Source organism: Pteropus medius, unplaced genomic scaffold (assembly GCF_902729225.1).
Source record: "Pteropus medius unplaced genomic scaffold, Ma_sr-lr_union100, whole genome shotgun sequence".
Lineage (NCBI taxonomy): Eukaryota > Metazoa > Chordata > Mammalia > Chiroptera > Pteropodidae > Pteropus > Pteropus medius.
Genome location: NW_024342473.1, coordinates 14,128,351 through 14,150,014, shown reverse-complemented (window position 1 = coordinate 14,150,014; position 21,664 = coordinate 14,128,351). Strand labels below are relative to the sequence as shown.

General features: G+C 33.2%; 1 protein-coding gene across 16 annotated transcripts in view; it reads right to left on the bottom strand.

Annotated features, from left to right (window-relative positions):
• Positions 1-21,664, bottom strand: part of HERC1 (HECT and RLD domain containing E3 ubiquitin protein ligase family member 1) — a 163,095-nt gene that overhangs the window by 87,392 nt on the left and 54,039 nt on the right. For all 16 annotated transcript variants that reach the window (XM_039865348.1, XM_039865346.1, XM_039865356.1 and 13 more), the window contains 11 exons: positions 19,249-19,374; positions 17,886-18,107; positions 14,803-14,955; positions 14,544-14,676; positions 13,044-13,235; positions 10,659-10,880; positions 8,552-8,725; positions 5,314-5,428; positions 5,105-5,225; positions 2,987-3,158; positions 318-630 (listed from right to left, as the gene is read on the bottom strand). In XM_039865348.1, coding sequence (XP_039721282.1) covers positions 318-630; positions 2,987-3,158; positions 5,105-5,225; positions 5,314-5,428; positions 8,552-8,725; positions 10,659-10,880; positions 13,044-13,235; positions 14,544-14,676; positions 14,803-14,955; positions 17,886-18,107; positions 19,249-19,374 — 1,943 coding nt within the window. The remainder of the gene's footprint in view (positions 1-317; positions 631-2,986; positions 3,159-5,104; positions 5,226-5,313; positions 5,429-8,551; positions 8,726-10,658; positions 10,881-13,043; positions 13,236-14,543; positions 14,677-14,802; positions 14,956-17,885; positions 18,108-19,248; positions 19,375-21,664) is intronic.

The following is a 21,664-nucleotide window of genomic DNA, read 5'->3' as shown; positions in this document are numbered from 1 at the left end:
GCCCTTCTCAATTACAGCAAAATAATTTGTATGCCACTAAATTAAAGAAACATATAAGTAACCTCAGATGTTTCTCAACTACTAGTATTTACATATATCAAAAATTGTGCATCCTCATTTAACCAGAAGCTTATCTATTCCAGGCTGAAGCAGTACTACTCCTTGCATTACTTTTAATTCATCCTAGTCAATTTGCATTTCCTCTTTGATGTCTGTGTTAGTTTCAGAATATTCCTCCAACTTTCAGAATAAACCATTTCAATGCATAAAGTAACAAAAGGAGGAGAGTAATATTTTAAGTTTCTAGTCAGTCCCACCTGGTCATAAGTCCACCCCCTTCAGAGGCACTTGTTGAAGGTTGCTGTAACTGTCCTTCTTCCCTTCGCTTCTGAAGCTCATCGATCACTGGACTTACTCCTAATATTAAGAGGGCACACCGATGGATCACGGAGTTGCAGGCAGCAGTGTACACATCCTGGCCCTCAGGAAGGTCTGTGCTGACCCTTCGCTCTTGCTGAGACTGAGGAGATGGATCATCAGCTCGAGCCCCAGACCCTGCCCCACTGTTCATTCTATCTCGATCTCGGCTACGAGCTACTTCACGGGCTGAGAGGAAACACTGAAAGATTTCTGTAACATGCAACACAAAAACAAGGTCTTAACACATGGGGAGAGAAGAGCAAAGAAAATAACAATAAAAATAGTCAAAATGTTTGGACCAAAAACTTACTGAAAGAGGGAAAAATTATTTTTTAGACATTAAATATAGCATAGTAACTGTTAAAATTATATCAAAAATAGTAAGTTAAAATCACATGTAAAATAACTTCATGAAAATAACAATAGGAAATATTTATGCCTTTATAGATTTTTGATTTGGTTAATTCTATTTATACATTTATGAATTTGATTAGTGGTTTTCAAAGTGTGGTCTTAGACCAGCAGCATCAATATCATCTGAGCACTTGTTAGAAATGTAAATTATCAGGCCCGTCCCAGACCTTCTGAACCAGAAGCTCTAGGCATGGGGCCAGCAATCTGTGTTTTAATAAGCCCTCTAGCTGATTCTGAAGTTCACAAAAGTTTGAGAAGCACTGGGTTAGATAAAAATAACTGCTTATGAAAAATGTCAGGTTAAAAAAGAAATAGTCAAAATTTAAGCTGTAGTAGTTATGATGAAAAGGCCTCTTTCCCCTTCCAAATTCCATATAATACCTAACACCCATACTTTCTTGTATCATGAATGTCTCAAATAAGCACAACCATTAAAGGTCTTTGCTGAAACAGAATCTGGTTATAATATATGACCAAGATTGCCTCCAAAGTCAAATGACTGTCCACCTGATGTCAGTTGCTCACAACTTGTAAGTACAAAGTCAGTGGATGTAACAAGATTCTGATGCAGTAGTAGATACTTCACAGTAGGAAAAATTTTTTTTCATTCAAATTTGAAGTGAAGAGGATATTCTTAATGGGAAATCAAGGCAGAAAAGTTGGTAAAATACTAGATTCATCTGTTAATATGAAAGTATAAACTTTAAAAATGATAATTATATTAACCAATGTCACCTCAATAAACTTAAAAAAAAATTTAAAAATGAATGTGTATTTTAGAGAATTATTATGATGATATTTTTATTATGTTGTTGAAAGTCCCTTATCTCTATAAAAACCAAAGCAACAAACACAGAGTTCAGAGCTGGAAATCTGTTAAAGTAATTAAAAGAACAGTCACTGGAATTTTGGGCAGACCTGGTTCTAATTCCAGCTGCTACTATCTTTGGCCCTAGGAACGTAATTTTGCCTCCTTAAACTTCAGTTTGTGATCTTAAGAATAGGGTAATACTAGAACTCATCTCATAAGACTCTTTTGAGGATTATGAGTTAATTTATGTGAAGCATTTGACTCAGTGTCCAGCATATAACAGCTGCTCAAAAACAGTAGCTAGTTTAAAAATTATTACTCTTTGATGACTGTTACACTCTCTGTTACTATAACTGAGGGCTATACTTTGCTACTGTTTTTTCCCTTTTGGCCTTTGCTTACAGGAATTCTTAAGCTAAAATTTAGGTTCAACTGTAGAAGTTCCCTTGGCCTAAGTTTTTAATAAATAATTATTCTCTGGCCCCCATCCCTAACCCCTTTTTCTCCATTTAGACCTTATTTTTTCCTTTTGTTTTAAAGGGTTTTGGTCTTGTGTTATGTCATCTCAAAATCATTTTTAGAAGTATCCAGAACAGAAATATACTGATAATAAAGTAAGTGTCCAATTTATTGATATATACAGACAATCCCAACAACAAATGCAGAGCTGACCATAACATTTTAGGCTACAAAGGAAATACACGCTTTAACTTAAAATAGCCAAATCACTCAAATGTTTTAAAAGCTTTGATATTTCTCTTTAAATATCTAAATGATTACCTTAAAAAACTATCTGTAGCCTCGGAATATAAAAATATGAAGTGTTATTTACCCAGCCAATAGTATTCTCATGTATATTTTTGCACTCTACTGAAAACAGCAGTGTAGTCAATAGGTGAAACTTATAATTTTGAAAGTTCTACATATGAAAATAACTGGGCTCTCTTAATAGGCAGACGAAGAGGCTCTCTTCCTCACCACACAGAGGTTAGCCAGGCCAATAGACAACTTGGTACCCCCCCACCCCCGAGGACATACTTTGAATTACCTCATCCAATGACTCATGGGCGTCATTTCATGCATAAGAATCAGTGGAACAGTTAACTTCCCAAAGCCTGCTTCCAGAACTTTTCAGCCCCAAACATGCCATTCAATAGCTTCATAATGGAACTAGGACAATTTTAAGAGCTGAAACGTTAGCTAATATAAATTCAGATCACCAGTATAATATCAGACCTTTTTAGAAAATCTAGAGAAACTTTTGCCTTTGTCTTCTCTAGTCAGTTTCCCTACCAAAAAGAATGGCATGGTGTGTATCTGTAAAGTAAGATGTGTACTCACTGCCAGCTGTCATCACTTCATGTTCCCGTTCTTCCTCCTCATCCTCCGGCTCTGGATGCCCCTCTTCCCGGTCTCGCTCAGCCTGTTCTTCCATTTCAGCTTCTTCATCAATGGTCCGAGTAAATGAATGATCCTGAGGATCAACATCTGCAGAGTCTTGGTTTTCTGAGATCTTAAAGAAATGATCAGAGCTACACTAAATATTTTTTCAAAAACTCTGAAAAACTTCATTAAAATCTCGACTTTTTTTTACCATGGAAAATACTGCTAATATCAATAATAACACATGAATTTTACTACAAAAAAAAAGAGACATACTGGATAAGTAGAAAAAAGTTAGAAAGAATGTACATACACAAAACACTTATATACTCTCTCTTCTCAGTATTTTTATTAAAATGTCATGCCATAAATTGATATTTATATTGCAATTCAACTGTAAAACTTCTACTAAGCTGCAACTTATGGGTTATAAAAGGTACTTAAAGAATATGAATTTTGATTCCATTGTCTTCTTCAAGTTATCAAGTTATATATGTTATCATCACTCTGTAAAAATGTTTAATAATTCTAATTTAAAACGTGTTTTTAAACTTTTTTTTTTTTGGTGAGAACATTTAGGTTCTACTCTCTGAGCATATTTCAATTATACAAACAGTATTGTTTTTCTTTACTTTGCCTCTGAAGAAACCAAAAATTAGAAATCGGATAAGGACAATGTTAGTTTTATTTCTCATAGTGGTCATGCTACCTAGCAGTCATCTAGAGGAAAGAGTTCTTTCAACAGGTGCTAAAGGTCACAAATACCATAATGGTACTATATTATTTCTCCCACAAATCTCAGTATAAAGCACAAATGAAAAATTTGAATGATATCCTCGGATGCATAATAAAAGTTATTTTGTGATTCATGGTCAGTAAATAACTTCAGAATTTCACAGAGATGGGGATACTGAGCAGTCAGTCAGACTCATGTAATGCATAAGTCATTATCCCCATAATATGTGAGTTTAAAATCTGAGCCTCAACATACTGGCAAATCAATACATTTTATGGTGTTTCAAGGCCACTAACAAACAGATTCACAAATATTAAATCGGGGCATGCCAAAAGAATACTAACACAGAGTTTGATTTTTAAAATATATGAATTTAAAAGAATATAAACACAGAATTTGATTTTTAAACTATAAGATCTACAGCTGAAACACTGGATTTCATTAACCGATGTCACCATTAAAAAAATAATTAATTAATTTGAAAAATAAATAAAACAACATCTAAGATCTAAATAATAGAGTGCAAAGCATCTAATGTATAAGTAAAGTTTCAAAGTAAGCATTTCTGAAGGTGATGTACTATACAGGCTTATACTTAAAACTATAGGATCACATTATCAAGATTACCAAGCACTTTAGAAATCATCTCACTTTTGGTGCATGAATTACTTCTGGAACATAATAAGAGGTTTCAATCTTTACCTCCAGTGGTGGGCAACTCTAGTACTAGAAGGCTTTTTTTCCTATATTCAGCTAACAATGATTCTCCATTCAACTGTTTCCCTCTGGTCCTACCTGTGCCCTCTGGAACAACAAGGAACATGTTTATTTCCTTTCCTGCATGAAAACTCTTTAAGTATTTGAAGGCAGCTATTCCATGATTCCCCTTAGTTTTCACTTCTCTAGGATAAACATCTTTGACATTTTCCTGTTCTTACATCAGATAATTTTTGGACTTTTCACCAATCTAAGGTAGTCTGTTAATGTTCTTCATAAATTATGGCACCCCAAATTAAATAAAATAATTCAAATGTGGTCTGATCAGCATAAAATAAAGGAATATTATTTCATATGATTTGGACAATTCAATTTATTATTATTTATACAGCCTAAGAATACATAAATTTCCTTAGCAGCTGTATCATACTTGATAAATATGGGGTTAAATAAACCCCTGATCTTTTACTTGTCCATTTTATTCACTAGGAAAGGAACTACTCCACATTTACTGAACATCGGCAATAAGCAAGGTACATTTTTTTTTCCTGACGTAAACCAATATGGAGCTATCTCTCACAGCTTGCAGAAAAACATAGAAATTAACTGATTTCCAACTTTACCCATCTGTCTCGTGATGATGACCTGGTCTGAATAAGTTCAAGGTTCTTGCAAGCAAGTAAACGACTTCGAACTTTGTACACACAACGGTACACTTCTGATAAGCTTTTACCAGGTTGATATCTAAATAAAGAACCAAAATAGAAAAGTTACCTAATTTCTAACATCATGAGAGATAATATTTGTCTGAGGATAGTTTTAAGTTACTTGCCGGCTTTCTCCACATGCTTGACTAAGTAAATTTGTGTGTTTCAGAAGAGCTGCAAGAACAAATCTAGACACAGTGTCCAAGAGTGACTCATTACTTAAAGTTGCACTGTCCCAATCTGAAAATAAAAATGATGCATTGACATTTAAAAGGGCTCAGAAAACAGTTCAGAGGTAATTTTAATAGCTTTAGTTGGATTACAACACCCACATGCTATTATTTTTCTAAACAGTTATTTAACAAATGCAGCTACTAGAAAAAAAAGATCTCAGACACTGTTCTGTGTGCTAAGGATACAGCAATGAACAGAACTAAGTCTGATCTCACAGAGCTTATATTGTAGTTGAGAGTTGTAGTTGTAGTTGAGCAAGTAGATAATAAAAACATCAATATGACAGACAAGTTCTATAGAGAAAAATAAATCAGGGTAAAGAGAACAGAGTACTCATTGTGTGGGATTCCTATTTTATATAGGCAGGTTTGGGAAGGCCTCTGATAAGGCTACAGTTGAGAAGAGATCTAGAAGTAGGGGAAAAAGCCACATAGCAGCAGTGTCCTCTCAGAAAAACATTAGTGTAGCAGCCCTGAGGTGAGTGCAAGGAGGCCAGTGTGGCTGAAGCAAAGTGTGCATGGACAAGAGTGGTAGGAGACATTAGAAAGCTGGCAGGGACTAAATCAAACAGGGCCTTGCAGGCCACTGCAAGTCCTCTAGGTTTTACTCTGAGAGAAATAGGAAGGACCACCAGAAGGCTTTGAACAGAAATATAACATTATCAGATCTGTGTTTTAAAAGACTCACTGACAGCTGAGTGGAGAATTTCCTATAAGGACAGCAATAGCAGAAGTCATTATTGCAGTAATTCAGGTGAGAAATTATGGTGGCTTAGACAAAAGCAGTAGCCAAGGAGGGAGTGAGAAATGTTCAGATCCCATATGTATTCTGAAGGTAGAGTTGACAGAATTTCTTGATGGATCAGAAGATATGGTTGGCTGAGACAGGACAAACACTTTTGGGGGATAGGGAGCTAAAGACAAGAGTCTGGTTTTGAATACTATCTGTTAGATGTCCTAGTAGAGATAGCAAGTAAATTAGTTTAGTATGCATATGGTAGTTGAAGCCATGAAAGTAGATATTGTGAATACATGTACATTTAAGTATATAAGAAATGAAATAACATTTGCACAGAAATGAGTACATGCAACTGAAAACCCACATCACAGCATTAAATAAGAACTAGTCAGGTGCTTTCTTTAACTCCATGTTAGCATACCAGTACTGTACTTAAAAAAATAAAACACATTCAGTAGATTCCAAATGGGAATAGGAGGTTTACTGTCTATTACACTCTCAGAATGTCTGCTATACTCTGTTAATTTGACAGATTTACTGTGCCACATAAAAACAAAACGAACGAAAAACACCCTTGGCAAATACTAAGCCCCAAGTTAACTTTATTTATTCTTAATCCTTTCTTAAAATTCCTACCTCAAGAGATAAAATTTTACATTTTGGTTTTCTAGTCATTTCTGTATGTTTAGGTAAAAAAAAGCTCAGATTTGCCTATTTCATGGGTGAAAAAAAAGACAATATAAATATGCCAGATTTTAGAAAGTCTTACAGGCCACGAAGAATCTTAAAATGACAGTCTGTATCACATACAAAATTTTTCTGCATTAGGTTCTTCAGAGATCACCTGTACCAAGGGACTGCTTGCTATCCTGAGAACTGTGACAACTTAAAATCAAACAGGACCTCATTTCAAGAAGGCTAATATTTAATTTAAAAAGCAAACTAAAGTAACACCCTTTGTTGTGTTACAAATTTAACAGGGATTATCTACCAATGCAATTTTTAAGGTAATAGCCTCTTTTAAAATACCCTCGTCTATGGCCATGCTACCATGAACAAGCCAGATCCTGGCTGACCTCGAAAGCTAAGCAGGGTCGGGCCTGGTTAGCACTTGGATGGGAGACCACCTAGGAAGACCAAGTGCTGTAGGCATAAAAAATAAAAAATCAATCAATCAATCAATAAGGGATTGTAAGCTGACAAGGTCCTTGCAATCTGTGAGGTCAACCAAGGGTTGCCTCGCCTAAAAATAAATAAATAAATAAAATATCCTCATTAAAGTTATGGTCATTTCATATCAAGAACTACAGAATGTTTTTACTATTCAGGTACAAAGTCTAGGCTACAGTGTATAAGCAATTGAAGTCATATAATGAGTTTTTATTTCTTATGTTTACATCTAGTTTTTAAAAGTTCTCACTGAAATGTAACAAGTGATAATATAATATAAAGGAAAACCTAACTGCACGTTCCAGGCAAATGATGAAAATACATGAATATCAAAAATACAACTTAGAATGTAAACTTTTTTCTCCTGTTACCATACTTTTGTACCTCTGGTAGCAGTCAATACAATAGAATGAATAAATAAATAAATGATAAACTGGATGAGATTAAATTTTCAAAGATGTCAACTCACTGGTGTTCTGAAGATCTAAAGAACATGTATCTCATTTCCTTTTTATTATTCAAAATAAAAGACAACAAAAGCTGAAACTGTATTTAACATTTTTATCACAGAAGGAAGGAAATCCAAATGATGGGAGAGGAACTAAAGATAGGATAAGAAAATATAACATTGAAAAAGATAATTGGTGATGTGATTCTGAATAATCTAGGTCACCATTAAAAAACATAGGAGCTAAAAAGAAATCAGGTATATTCTTTGAAACTTGTACATAAAATTAATTTTATTAATTAAATATTAGAAACAGAAATACTACATACTTGCATGGCACTTTACCACTGTACTTAATAGTATACTTTATTTCAAACTTATCTTCACCATCACTCTGAAGTACACAAGTATTTTAGAAAGGAGGAAAATGACCAGGCTTAGAGCTTAAACTTCTATATACACATCCTTTCAGTTCGGACACCAGGGCTTGCAAAGGGAAGAAATTCATTATAAGACTCTTATACTAAATCCATTTACATTGCCTGGAACCCTTCAGTAAAATTATTGCCTCTGGATTTAACTTTTATATAAATCTCGATTTTCCCACAGTGGAGATATATATAAAACCTAGGGTATTTTCCACAAAGAGGAAAAATAAATTTTTTCTATAAAAAATAGGGTGATCCCTGTGATTTTCTATTAATATATATTACATATATATGAGTATCATGAGCCATCTACATATTCAACCCCCTTTATCCTCTTCATCTTACCTTTGCTAACAGCATAATCCTGCATGCTGATCCAAAGGCTTCGTGCAGGCTCTTTTGAACAACCCAATGCCAAGTCTACATAGACAGCAATTTCAGGCCTCAATTTGTAATCAAAAGGCTTCTGTTCTTCATTTCCCGAAAGAGCTACTTCTAATAGGCAACTCATACATTTATCTAAAAAAAAAAAATTATTCATGTTATCAATTTTAAACCTCATAAATTTTGATGCTACAAATAAAATCATACCGCATTTATTTAGTGCATATGAAATGATACATTTCAAACCATTTTAAGTAGATGATACAAAGTTCTTTGATGTTTCTCAACTGAAGGAAGTATCATCCTTTCCATCTCCTCCAGAAGAATGTGTAGCCAAATGTACTCCAAGGAGTTCTAGCATTTTGGTAGGCAGGGCCTACTACAAGTGCAACACTGTCTTGTATAACAAAGAACTCTCTTGTTCAAAATGGAATGATATCCAATTTGAGAAAAGTGGGACCTACTCCCATTTTCTAGTCCCCTAGTCTGGAAAAGAGACTAGACAAGAATTTTCTCTTTTTTCTAGACCTAAGGGAAAACAAGCAGTTAAGTATGATTCGAGAGATCAAAAATACCATGAAAAATTTCTCAACTGAGATTTATATTTGTTCAGGTGGTTCTTAACTTTTCAGTGGGACATTTGGCATTCAGAATTAATTTTCCGTTTAAAAAACAAAATGATTCTCTAAATGATAGGTTCCTGGGCTAATATCAAAAGTCAATTTAACCCATAATATAACTGAATGATCACATATGTACAAAGGACAAACATCCTTTTCCTAAAATATGCAAATATTTACACATAAAATATAACATTTTAATAGTTCATGATTTTATAATTTAAATACTGAAAAATAAGATTAAAACTGAAAGTGATTTTATTCATACTAAAGGCCAGTTAACTGAGTAAAGTAAATATAAGAGAAATAAGAGGAAGGTAGAGATACAAATATTTTTGTCCTCAATAGTACATTTAGGACTAACATAGAGTTAAACATTATAACATCTTTACAATGTTCAATATCCCTTGAAGAACCATGATTTTACTTTTTAAAAAAAAATTTTTGATACAAATGTATCATAAAGTACCAGTCTAGCATTCACTAGTTATGGCCAGGTTCACCTTCTGGTTTATAAATGATGAATATATATTTCTATTTGGAAAAGGAGGAAAATCTTCAACAGCTCACTTCACTCTACCCTCCAACCCTCCAACCCAAATCAGAATGTTTCTGTGATTTTTTGTCTTGGTTTCTACTTTTTGTTTTCCATCTTGAGCTTCTCTTTGATTGAGATTTCTTAGACTTTCCTTCTTAGACATTCTCTGAGTCTCTTTCTCTAATCAGAGAAATAAGGAATGTTAGAGCTAATGTAATCATATAGGCTATCTAATCTCATTATTTCATGGATCAAAATTAGAGGCCCAGAGAGACTGAAGGATCAATCCTAGATAAAACGACTAGATCATGTGTTCAGGAACTAGAGAAATCTTCATGTTCGGACAGTCTGAGATGCTAGCCTACCAGCAAAGTAGAAGAATGGGAGGTGAGGCAGAAAAAAGGAATCCCCAAAGGCATCATAAACAGGGAGGGAAAAAATGAGGAATCATACAAGGTAACACCAGCATGAAAGCAGGACAGGCTGGGAGGAGAACAACTGCCACTCCCATCTGAAAGGTGTTTGCAAACTGAGCACTGACTGGTAAGTCATGGTAGATAATCTTACAGAGCTTTACAGTGTATGAAGTAATTTCATAACCTTCATGCCCAAGAACACAAGTAATCAAGCATTTTCCCATTTTTATGAGTTCAATGCCTTTCCCAAACAGTCATTGAGTGATAAATAATGACAGAGTGGGACCAGGCCTATATTTTCCTAGTTCAGGGGCTCTTTTCACTATACAATGCTGTAAGGTTTAACTGTTTTTCTAAGGACTTCAAGTTACAATCTTGGATCCCCTACCCTGTTTTCTATTAGTTCTCTATTCAGCAAACCCAGAATAAGAGAAATCTCCAATGGATGTACAAACACAAGCATGTATTTTAAATGTTGCAGAGAAGCACATTACCTAACTGCGGGGTGTCCATTTCTACACCATCACTAAAAAGTGGTGTTTTCATCCAATATGCAGTATCCTGTTCCTCTGGAGACACAGGGGAGCCCTGAAGCATGCCACCAAGACACCGCCCAATAAGGAGAGCAATTGTTCTTTCCAGATCCACAAGCCACACCCAGGACTGGGCTGGCTGAGGTAAGGGCACACCAGCAGGATCAATCAGTTCTGGCCCTCCTGAAGACAAAATCATTAGTAATTGTGTCTTCACCTGGTATTTAAGATTGTCAAGCTTTCTCATTTCTATTACACTGCAATAACATATTGAAGCAAAATAATTTTATCAAGAAAACAAACGATAATACTTTTTGCATATGTTCTCTTTACTAGGCTAATTTAAAACATTCAAATAAGTTAGGCTATTGAATAAAAATTTCCTTTGTAAAGTTATTAATTTTAAAATTAAAACAGTATATGAAAGAATTATCCCAAGGTAGTCTATTCCTACTTTTCATTATTCAGATCAAATTTCACCATAAGAGTAAAGCAGCTCCTCCCTCCAAAATCAACATGAGTTGATCTAGTAAAATGACATTTAGTATTGTTTAATGATTTTTAAGGCCTGAATTCAGAACTGTCTTGAGCTAATATCCAAACCCATGCGTTCTTACTGTACATTTGTTTTTAGAAGTTCTTCACATTACAAAAATAAACATGAATAAAAAAACTATACTTAGCCATAAAGATAAGAACAGATATCGATGACATCATTGAAAAAAAACAAAAAAACAGAAAAGATCAATGAACCCAAAACTGGTTATTTGAAAAGATTTAATAAAATGGGCAAACCTCTAATAAAATTAATCCTGAAAATAAAAGGCACAAATTCAAAAATTAGGAATCAAAAAAGAGAATGCAACCACAGATACACTAGAGATTTTAACAATTTTATGTTAATAAATTTGAAAACCCACAAAATGACATTTTCTAGAAAAAAATATCAATTTCCAAAATAGATCTGAGACTAAAAGCTGCAAGAGAATAAAACTCTAAGAAAATAGCCAAGGTCTATTTACGAAAAACACCATAGTTTTATATAAACTTTTCTAAAACTCAAGAAGAGATACCCCCATCTTACACAAATTATTTCAGAAAAAAAGAATAAAAAAGATTCTAAGTTGATGCTATGAGTTTAGTATAATGGTGATAGTAAAAATGATACAATGATAGAATAAAAGAAAAATTATAGAAAACATATCATTTATGATCATAGATGCAGAAATCCAAAATAAAATGATACCTAATTCACCTAATACAAATACAATGAATCTTAGCAAGTTCTAAGATGCTTTTGAAAAGAGTAAATCCGGAATTGCTATATATAAAGCCTAAATCAATGTCCAGTTGCAGTTATAACCCTGACACTTGACTTCATTTAAATCAAGTCATCACAGAACCATACAACGTTAAAGTAAAGACGAGCCCTCAAGGTTATCTTGTCCAACCCCGATTTTTCCAAGAGAAAAAGCCATGGCTTTAAGAAGTTATAAGTGACTTTCCCAAGATCATAGAGCCAAATTACTAGCAGAGCCAAAACTAAAATCTAGATCTTTTTATGCATTAGTCCAGGGTTCTCTTCAATAAAACATGTGGCCTCACTTAAACTTGAAAGGTTTTTAGGATTTCAGTAATGAAACTTCTTTGATAGCCTTAGAATAGATAGACTTCAGTGGAAAACACATTGATGTTTTTCTAAACATGATATTTTAAGCTATATTCAACTGAATAGAATCATCAACATTTTATAAATTAAGAGTAAATTCAAGTGTCATGCCTAAAACCAGAATGCTATTTCCTATAAAGCACCTAAAAAGGAAAACACAGAAAAATAGGTTCCCAATTTCTATCTTTTGCATTTAGTTATCTACATATTCAACTAAAATATAAAATATTTTACTATCGAATAGAGATTTAAAACTAAAAACCTTTGCATTTAAGAAAAACTTTTGAATCAAATCAATCCATTGACTAAATGAATCATTATGATTGACTGACTAAATGAATCATTATGATTGACTAAATGAATCATTATCAAAAAACTTGAAAAAAAAGTGTCTTAGAATCAATGAAATATACTATTCGAACCTGATGACCATATAAAGACCCTATTCATGACACTGGTATATATGAGCAACTTCTTATGTTTTCTCATATCTTATGTTTTCTCAACTTCTTATGTTTTCTCATTTCCCAGTTTAGACTCTAAGCTCTTAGATGATAACAACTTTATTTTTTTCATTACATAAAACATCCAAGTGTCAGATATAATTTACCTGATATATGCAAAAGGAACAACTTTTCTCAAAAGCATTATTTGCTCTTTTTACCATCTTTACTTACCATGAAGTGGCCACTGTAACTCTTGGTCTTCTAAAAGAGCAGCAGCTGGCAAGAGTCTATTAAGGCAATCAAGAGGTGGCAACAAGTCGAGGAGGTAACTCAATAAAGGCCGAGCCACGGACACAGGGAGTAACAGTAGGGAATTAATAATCTGGCAGAGCATACTGCCTGCAGCTGAGACATATATCACATCTATGAAGGGTAAGAAATTCAACATAAATCAATTATTACAAACTTAAAAAAAAAAACTAAGAAATATTATTTTAGCCTGTACTACATACAGTACACTAAGTTAGTGACTCTGTTGAACATCTACCTGGTAGCTGGTACAGTATTAGTATTTACTCACTTTCAGAAAGTGCCAACAGACACTTTGTGGGAAAGCGTTCGTATCCTCATGTCAACAAACTCAAAGGATTATAGCTGCTTCCCTTAAAACGCATTATGAATTTCTCATTCACAAATTTATCCTCACTTTTAGATTTATTCAAGAAGTATTTATTGAGTTACTTACATATACTAAGCACTGTTCTAGGTGAAAGTGATACAACCATGAACAAAGACCTAAAAATTCCTGCCCTCACGGTGCTTACATTTTATGAGGGAAGACTTTTTTAAACCAAATTTACTTTTTTAAAAATTAAGATCATCTCAAAGCATCATTTTTTTTAATTATCTATATTGGTTTAAAATCAATTTTGTCTCAATATTTCATTGCATTTTGGGGCAGGGAAGACCATTCAGAGATAAGCTCAGTTTGAAAGAATTAAATTTTAAATGTCAGGGCAACAACAAAATGGAGGTGTCTAGTAAGCAATGGTTTTAGTCTCTCAGTTTCTTTTCCCAACTTCAGAGATGAATTGGTTTTGGACGGATATATTGAATTTTAGTTGCCTTTACACAACCAAGGGTATGTAACTAGAGAAAGGCTCTAGTATGAAAAAGGAGTTCTCAGCTAAGTGCAAATGTGGGAGTCATATACATGGTGGTTAAAGACAATGGGACCAGATAAGATCATTCAGGGAGAAAAGAGGGTTGAAGGCAAAAGTCAGAGGATCCTAAAGATTGAAGGGCATGTCCAAGGAAAAGGAGTTCATAGAAACCAACAAAAAATAGTGATCAGAGAAATATGAGTAGAGACAGAATTATCACTATACAGAAGCCCACAGAAAGGAAAGCATTTCAAGAAGGAAAGAGGAACACTGGAAAATGCTGAAGAAAAGTAAAGAAATAGCAGATAAAAATCTCACTTTATGCCATTTATCATCCAATGCCTTAAAATTAGGCCTTTGTCGTGCCAATTAGCATCTTTTAAGATTAATCAGGTCATTCCTGTCACCATCATCCCTAAACCAAGATGAAAGGGATCTTTAATAGGAAGGAGATTCAAGATCATTCCTATTCCACTCAGAGGTTTCAGGCCTTCTTAAGGCTTTGGAAAGGGTAAGGACTCTTGCTTTACAACCTCTGATCTAATTTGAAATCTAGCACCAAACACACCTCTTAATTTTTCTCCAACGCTGCCATTCCAAGGACTTTCTTTGAGCAAATTTGCAGAACGTGAATAAATATCTGTGGCATGTGGCAACAAGAGCTGAAGATGTTTATGAAGCAATGCCACACTGCTTGAGTTCTGAGGGGAAAAAGTTGCTAAATTACTACTTTGAAAGATTCAAGGTACAAAAATATCATGGCTTAACCAAATATCTCAGTTTCAAGGTCCCTGAGAGATCATCATGAAAGGCAAAGAACCACATACCTCACTAATATTATTGATATGGCAAAATGCCAGCAGCTGTTTCTGCAGTGAACACAGCAGTTCATGAAGATGAGCAGGCTGACTGTTCTCCGAAGATGATGTTCCAAGTAGAAATTTATCACTATTCTTTTCTAGCTCTCCAAATGCTTGATCCTAAAATAATAAGTAAATGAAGATTATATTTGAAGTGTTTGAAAATGAAAAGTGATGTCCTACCATAAATGATTCTGACTTAAGAAACCATTATCTCCTTTCTATTATCAATCTTTAAATCTGTTATATTAGCTATTAGATAAGATTTATCAAGCCATTTTGTTTTTCCATTTTAAAAAAGTAATAGATATTTCACCACAAAAACTTTGAAAATAAAGAAAACAAGAAACAGAAGAACAGTACAATACCTAAAGACAACATATTTCAACATTTTAATGCTATTGCTTTCCAGACCTCCTGTGTAAAGGTTTTTTCACATGCTTATGAATTTCTATGAACACAATTCTTAGAAATTAGTTCCTGATTACAAAAGAAATAAGTGGACTAAACAGATATGACAATTAAATATAATCTGTGATCCTGGATTGGGAAGGGGTTGCTATAAAGGACATTATTGGAACAACTGAAGAAATTTAAATATGTACTGTGTATTAGATGACAGTTCTGCATCAATGTTATATTTCTGGAATTCAATAATTTTTCTGTTGTTATTTAAGAGAATGTCCTTAAGAAATACATGCCTAAGAGCTTAGGAATAACCAGCATGACATCTGATTTAGAAAAAGGATAAATAGACAGACAGAGAGACAAAGGGCATGAGGAGTTCTTTGAATGATTCTTTTAACTCTTGTGTAAGTTTTAAATTATTTCAAGTTAAGAATATTTTTTTAAATGTTCGGTGTAAAAAATTTAGAAAATACCAAAATTGTATTTTAAAAAAACGTTTAAAATCACCATTTAGCCAACAACCCCAAGAAAATCACTATTAATATTTCCAGGTGTATTTCTTTCCTGATTTTGTGTGACTTCTTCACAATACTGCTTATTCTATTTTTATTCTTCTCTTTTCCAATGAATTCACAAATATTTCTACATTTTCATAAGCCATGTGTATATAAAACTTATGAGTCATATAATATCTCATTGAGTATATATACCATAATTTACTTAACCATTCCCCTATTTTTAGGTATTTCAGTTGTTTCCAATTTTTTTCTTTTTATTTTTTATTTATTATTTTATTATTTTTTATTATAGTGACATTGGTTAACAAAATCCAGTAAGTTTCAAGTGTACAATTCAATAGTAAGGCATATATATGTATAATTACATTGTGTTCAATTTCTTAATTTTTTATTATTTCTTACAAATAATGATGTGGTAAACATCTTTATGCACAAAATATGGTCTATGTTTATAATATGCAAGAGAGAGTCTCAGAACGTTTTAAGGCCTTTGCTATATAAGCAACTTTTATAAGTTGCCAAATAAGGACTATTAGAGACTGAATATTTGTATTGCCTCAAAGTTCATATGTTGAAACTTAATACACCAGTAGTATTTGGAAGTAGGGCCTTTGGGAGGTGAACAGGTCATGAGGACACAGCCCCCATGAATGGGATTAGTGCCTTTAAAAAAAGAGACCTCAGAGAGCTCCCTTGTGTGAGGACATAGCAAGAACACAGCTGTCTATGAACCAAGAAGCAGAAACCACTGAATCTGCCAGCTCTTTGGTCTTGGACTTCCAACCTCCATAACTCTGTGTTGTTTATAAGCTACCCAGTCCAGGACATTGTTATAAAAGCCCAAACAGATTAAGATAAGCACCATTATTTTAAAATCTTAGAACATGATAAATTTGGTATAAATCACATCAGAAAGACACAATAATTTATTTTACCCCAAAAGTAGTATTTTACTGCCCTTTCCATATAACATACACATCTAGCTTAGTCATAATGACATAATAAAAGTACTACTTTAATTCAGCAAAAATATTCCTTACATTTGTTCCCATTCCATTTTTAGCCAAACATCAGATCAAACCTACATTCTTAAATCTGAGAGAAAATAATTCTGTAGGAACAACTGCCACTTGACTTAGTCAACAACCTTTTAACATGGTTAGAACAGAACATTAAGATTTGTACTGAAGAAAAAGAGTATACAGACCTAATCCTGAAGAGACATAATGAGAGACAATATGAAATGATATACAAACAATTCAAAGTTAAGTTGCACAGTATACTTTAACTCTAAAAATTGCTGAAGGGTATGTAAATATAATTACATGGTTAGATGGGGTTACTTGGGCAAGGCTTCCTAGAATAGTGAAGTCTTAAAGAAGTCACAGACTAGTAGACAGGAAGAGCAAGCAGGAGATAGGTGTGCCATGTGCATGAGCTCAAATGAGAGTGCCGTATAATCCAAATGATAAAGGGTCTGAAAGGTTTTAACTTAATACAATGACATTATTTAACATGACAACGTTATTTCAGCAGTAAGATACTGAGAAGAGACCAGCAACAGTGAAAACAGTTGCAAATCTGCTATTAGCATTAGGTCATGATGGCCTGAGTTAAAACCCACAGAAATGGAAAGGAAAAAAGATAGATCTAAGAAACACCATAAAGTAAGAATTAATGGTATCCTAATACAAGGAAAGTTATAGTGTCCACTGTCTTCTCTCCTACTGACCAGCCTATTCTTAGATAGTACCAATCATATTATTTAATTATAAGATTATGTCTGGTAATGTCAATTCTCATTAGAATACTCTTCCTCATTTCTCTTGCAAAATGTTGTTGATTATTTGTATCTGTATATTCTTGTACACTAACACCAAAAAAATTGATAAAATGATAAAATAAATCTCTCAATTATAAATCACTTGGTACTCATAGTATTTCAGAAGATCTGACATGTTTCTCCCCTTTGGGGAAGTAAAATGTCGAGTTTTATTTATTTCATTAGTGCCTAAATGTCAAAATATCTTGACTTGAAGTGATCCTTTCCCCTTCCAAAACAAATAAACAAACAAACCCAAGCTTTATTCCTTTTTTTACCACAAAGAAAAAAGAGCAACGTACTGTATAAAATCCTAAATTTCTTAAGAGAGTCTTCATCAAAATTTCAGCCAGATGGGTGTCAGGATGGCAGCTCTGAGTGCCATAAGGTTGATCTGACAGGTTTCCGTAGCCAGTACACACAGAAGAGAGGTCAGCAGCATCAGAGGGTGAGCTATAGCCAAGTAAGGAGGCTACATGGGTATGATCTTGCAAACTTGTTAAAATAATATCCAGTTGCATTCTCTAAAGAAAAATATTTCCATTGATGAAATAGGAACAAATAAATAATTACCTTAAAATGAATTAAAAAAGAAAAAAAAAGGATCCCAGGGAGGAAAAACCTATACTAAATGATGCTATCTAATCCACTTAATATCTTAATTAACTATAATCTTTTAGAAAGTGTGTAATCAAAAAAAAGCTATCCCACTAATACTATTTGGGAAAATGTAACTTATAATTTTATTCCATCCTTTATTATAACACCTAAAACTCTAAACTAAAATGGCATGCTCCGCATAATGATTTTAGCACAGTAAGAGGAGGAAATGTCAACAGACAAATTATGCTATACATTCTTCTACAGAATTACCAATTAAACTATTTATTCTAATGTTTAAAATAAATCACTGAAATCTAAACTAATGCAAAATACTCATTGGAAGACATCTGTGAATATTATATTACCATTTTCCCTCCCCAAATCTGTAACTCTATAAATTGATTATTCTACTTGATTAGGAAAATGTACTTATTTTTATATATAAAACAGATTAAAAATGGAAAGAAAAGGCATACATACTCATATCATCACTTTTTCATAAGTCATCTTTTACTTTTTATGTAAGCAATTTCAAACAAAGTTCTGCACATGCCCTCAATTTCAACTCAGTACATTACCTCCCCAAATCTGTAACTCTATAAATTGATTATTCTACTTGATTAGGAAAATGTGCTTATTTTGATATATAGAACAGATTAAAAATGGAAAGAAAAGGCATACTCATATCATCAAACACTTTTTCATAAGTCATCTTTTACTTTTTATGTAAGCAATTTCAAACAAAGTTCTGCACATGCCCTCAATTTCAACTCAGTACATTACAAACAAACCAAAAGTTCTCTGGTTTGACAGTATAAGCAACACTAAAAAAATTAGTCATTAATTTTAATAATTAGCCACAAATCATTTAATAAATTATCATTTACTTCACCTTCATTAGAAATGTGGGAACTCTTCCAGCAGAAAACATTAAATATTAGGATTTACCAGACCCACCAAATTAAGTATTATTTCATAAACACAAGGCAATCAATTAGCTTTATTTTCCTATTTTTTTTCCCTGATATTACTGGTTTACTTAAATACCATGCAAAGGCTCACCTGTCCTTTAGATAAGCTTTCCCATCTATCAGGTCCCTGGGGTAAGAGAGAATGAAGTAATTCCATACGTTCTCGTAATGGAGGTAACAGCATGGTTGCTCCCACTGACAGAGTTTCAATCACCACCTAATATCAAAAAAGAAAAGTAGATTTATTGACCTGATTCTAATCTTAATAAGTAAAAAGATAAAATAATCCACTGAGTATTAGGATCATAGAAGTCTAAAGAAAGAGGATCGTGGAAGTCTAAATAAAGATGGCATGTGAAAAAAGAAAATATGCAAATCTTTCTTTAGATGTCTTTAAGAAAACCAGAATACATATTTTGGATTTGCCACTAAATAGATAATCATTACCAACAAATATTTAGTGTTGAATCTATAGCACTGAATCTGGTAAGGCTCTTTGCAAAGTGCTGTGGACACAGAAATGAACAAGACAGATGAAAGCCCTGCTTTCATGAGCATATAGTCTATTAAGAAAGAGAGACCCTGAGCAAGTGCTTATAATTGTCAAAGAAAATTAAAAGGAAAGAAAAAGAAAGTGTAAACTTGAATGAGCACACACAAAAAAAGGCAATTAACATGGCCTGTGGGCTCACAGAAGGTTCCTCCATAAGGCTTAGGCATTTAAGTTAAGAACTAGAAAATGAGCAAGACTTAGCCAAACAGAAGTATAGGTAGTGAGAACAGCATAAAGAATAGCTGTATTATCTATGACACATAACTTCTCTGTGTCATAGTTTCTTTATCAGTAAAATGAGGTTGTTGGACTAGAATAAAAACAATCAAAGATTAAGAAAATGAGCTCTTATAAATTAAAAACATGACAGAAGAAATAAAAAACTCAATAAAAGGGTTAGAATACAAAATAAAATTTCTCGTAGAGAGAAAAAAGTAGAAAACAGGAAAGAAAACACAAGAAAATTAAAAGAACTGTCCAGAAGGGCTAGTATTCCAATAATGAGTCCCAGAGAGAGAAAAAAAAACACAGAAAACAATGAAGAGGAAATAGCAATACACTTCAAGATAATTTCTTAAAACTGAAGGCATTGCAGCATTATTCACAATGACCAAGACATGGAAACAACTGAAGAGTCCTTCGACAGATGATTGGATAAAGCAGATGTGGTACATATATACATATATATAAAGGAATATTACTCAGCCATAAGAAGAGATGAAATACAGCATTTGCAACAACATGGATGGATCTTGAGAACATCATGCTATGCGAAATAAGTCAGACTACAAAAGTCAAGAATCCCGTGATTTTGCTCATGTGAAATATAAAACTGAAAGCAACAAACAAGACAAATAAACAAAAACTAATGGATATAGACAACAGTATAATTACCAGAGGGAAGGTGGAAAAAGGTAAAGGAGATCAAATATATGGTGATGGAGATTTAACCTGGGTGGTGAACACACAATGCAATATACAGATAATGTACTACAGAACTGTAAACTTGAAACCTGTATAATATTATTAACCAATGTCACCCCAATAAATTCAATTTAAAAAAACTGATGAGTGTCCAAATTAAAACAATCCATATAAGTATACACCACAATGGATAAAATCAGATCCACATCAGTTCATATCATTTTCAAATGCAAGAACACAAAGGAACAAGTAGAACGTGCTACAGAATTCAGGAGAAGAAAACAGATTTCTATACAAAAGATCAAAAATTTAAATAGCTCTGATTTTCTGAGTAACAACACTGAAAGCTAGAAGGCAATGCCTTTACATTCTCATGGAAAAAATGATTTTCAATTTAGAATTCTATGCCTCAACTATTCATGAAGATATTCAATTTGCAAACTACTTAAGTATGAGTATATTCTCAAAGAATATATTTTCTATCTACCCTCTCTCAGAAGTGTCTGATAGATAGAAACCTAGCAGACACTTTAACCAACTGATCAAGGTCAAAGTCTCCAGTCATAAAACACATCAAAATCATGAATCCCATATGATGTACTGAGGACATATTATCATCTCTGTGGTATTCTTACCAAAAATGCATAACCTCAGTCCAATCATGAGAAAATAACAAAGATATTCAATAAAATAATTGACCAGTACTCATGAAGTGTTTAGGTCATGAAAGACAAGGAAAGAACGAGGAATTAGTATAGAGTGCAATAGACTAAAGAGAAATAACAACTAAATGTATTATAGGATCCTGAATAGGATTCTGCAAAAGAACATGGATATTAGTGGTATTAACGAAATTTCTAATAATTAAAAGTATTAAACCAATGTTAATTTCCTGGTCTTGACAGTTGTACTATGGTTATCTAAGACATTGGTATTAGAGAGAACTGGGTGAAAGATACATGAAAACTATTATTTATGCAACTTTTCCTTAAGTCTATAACTGGTTCAAAACAGAGCACTAAAAAAGAAA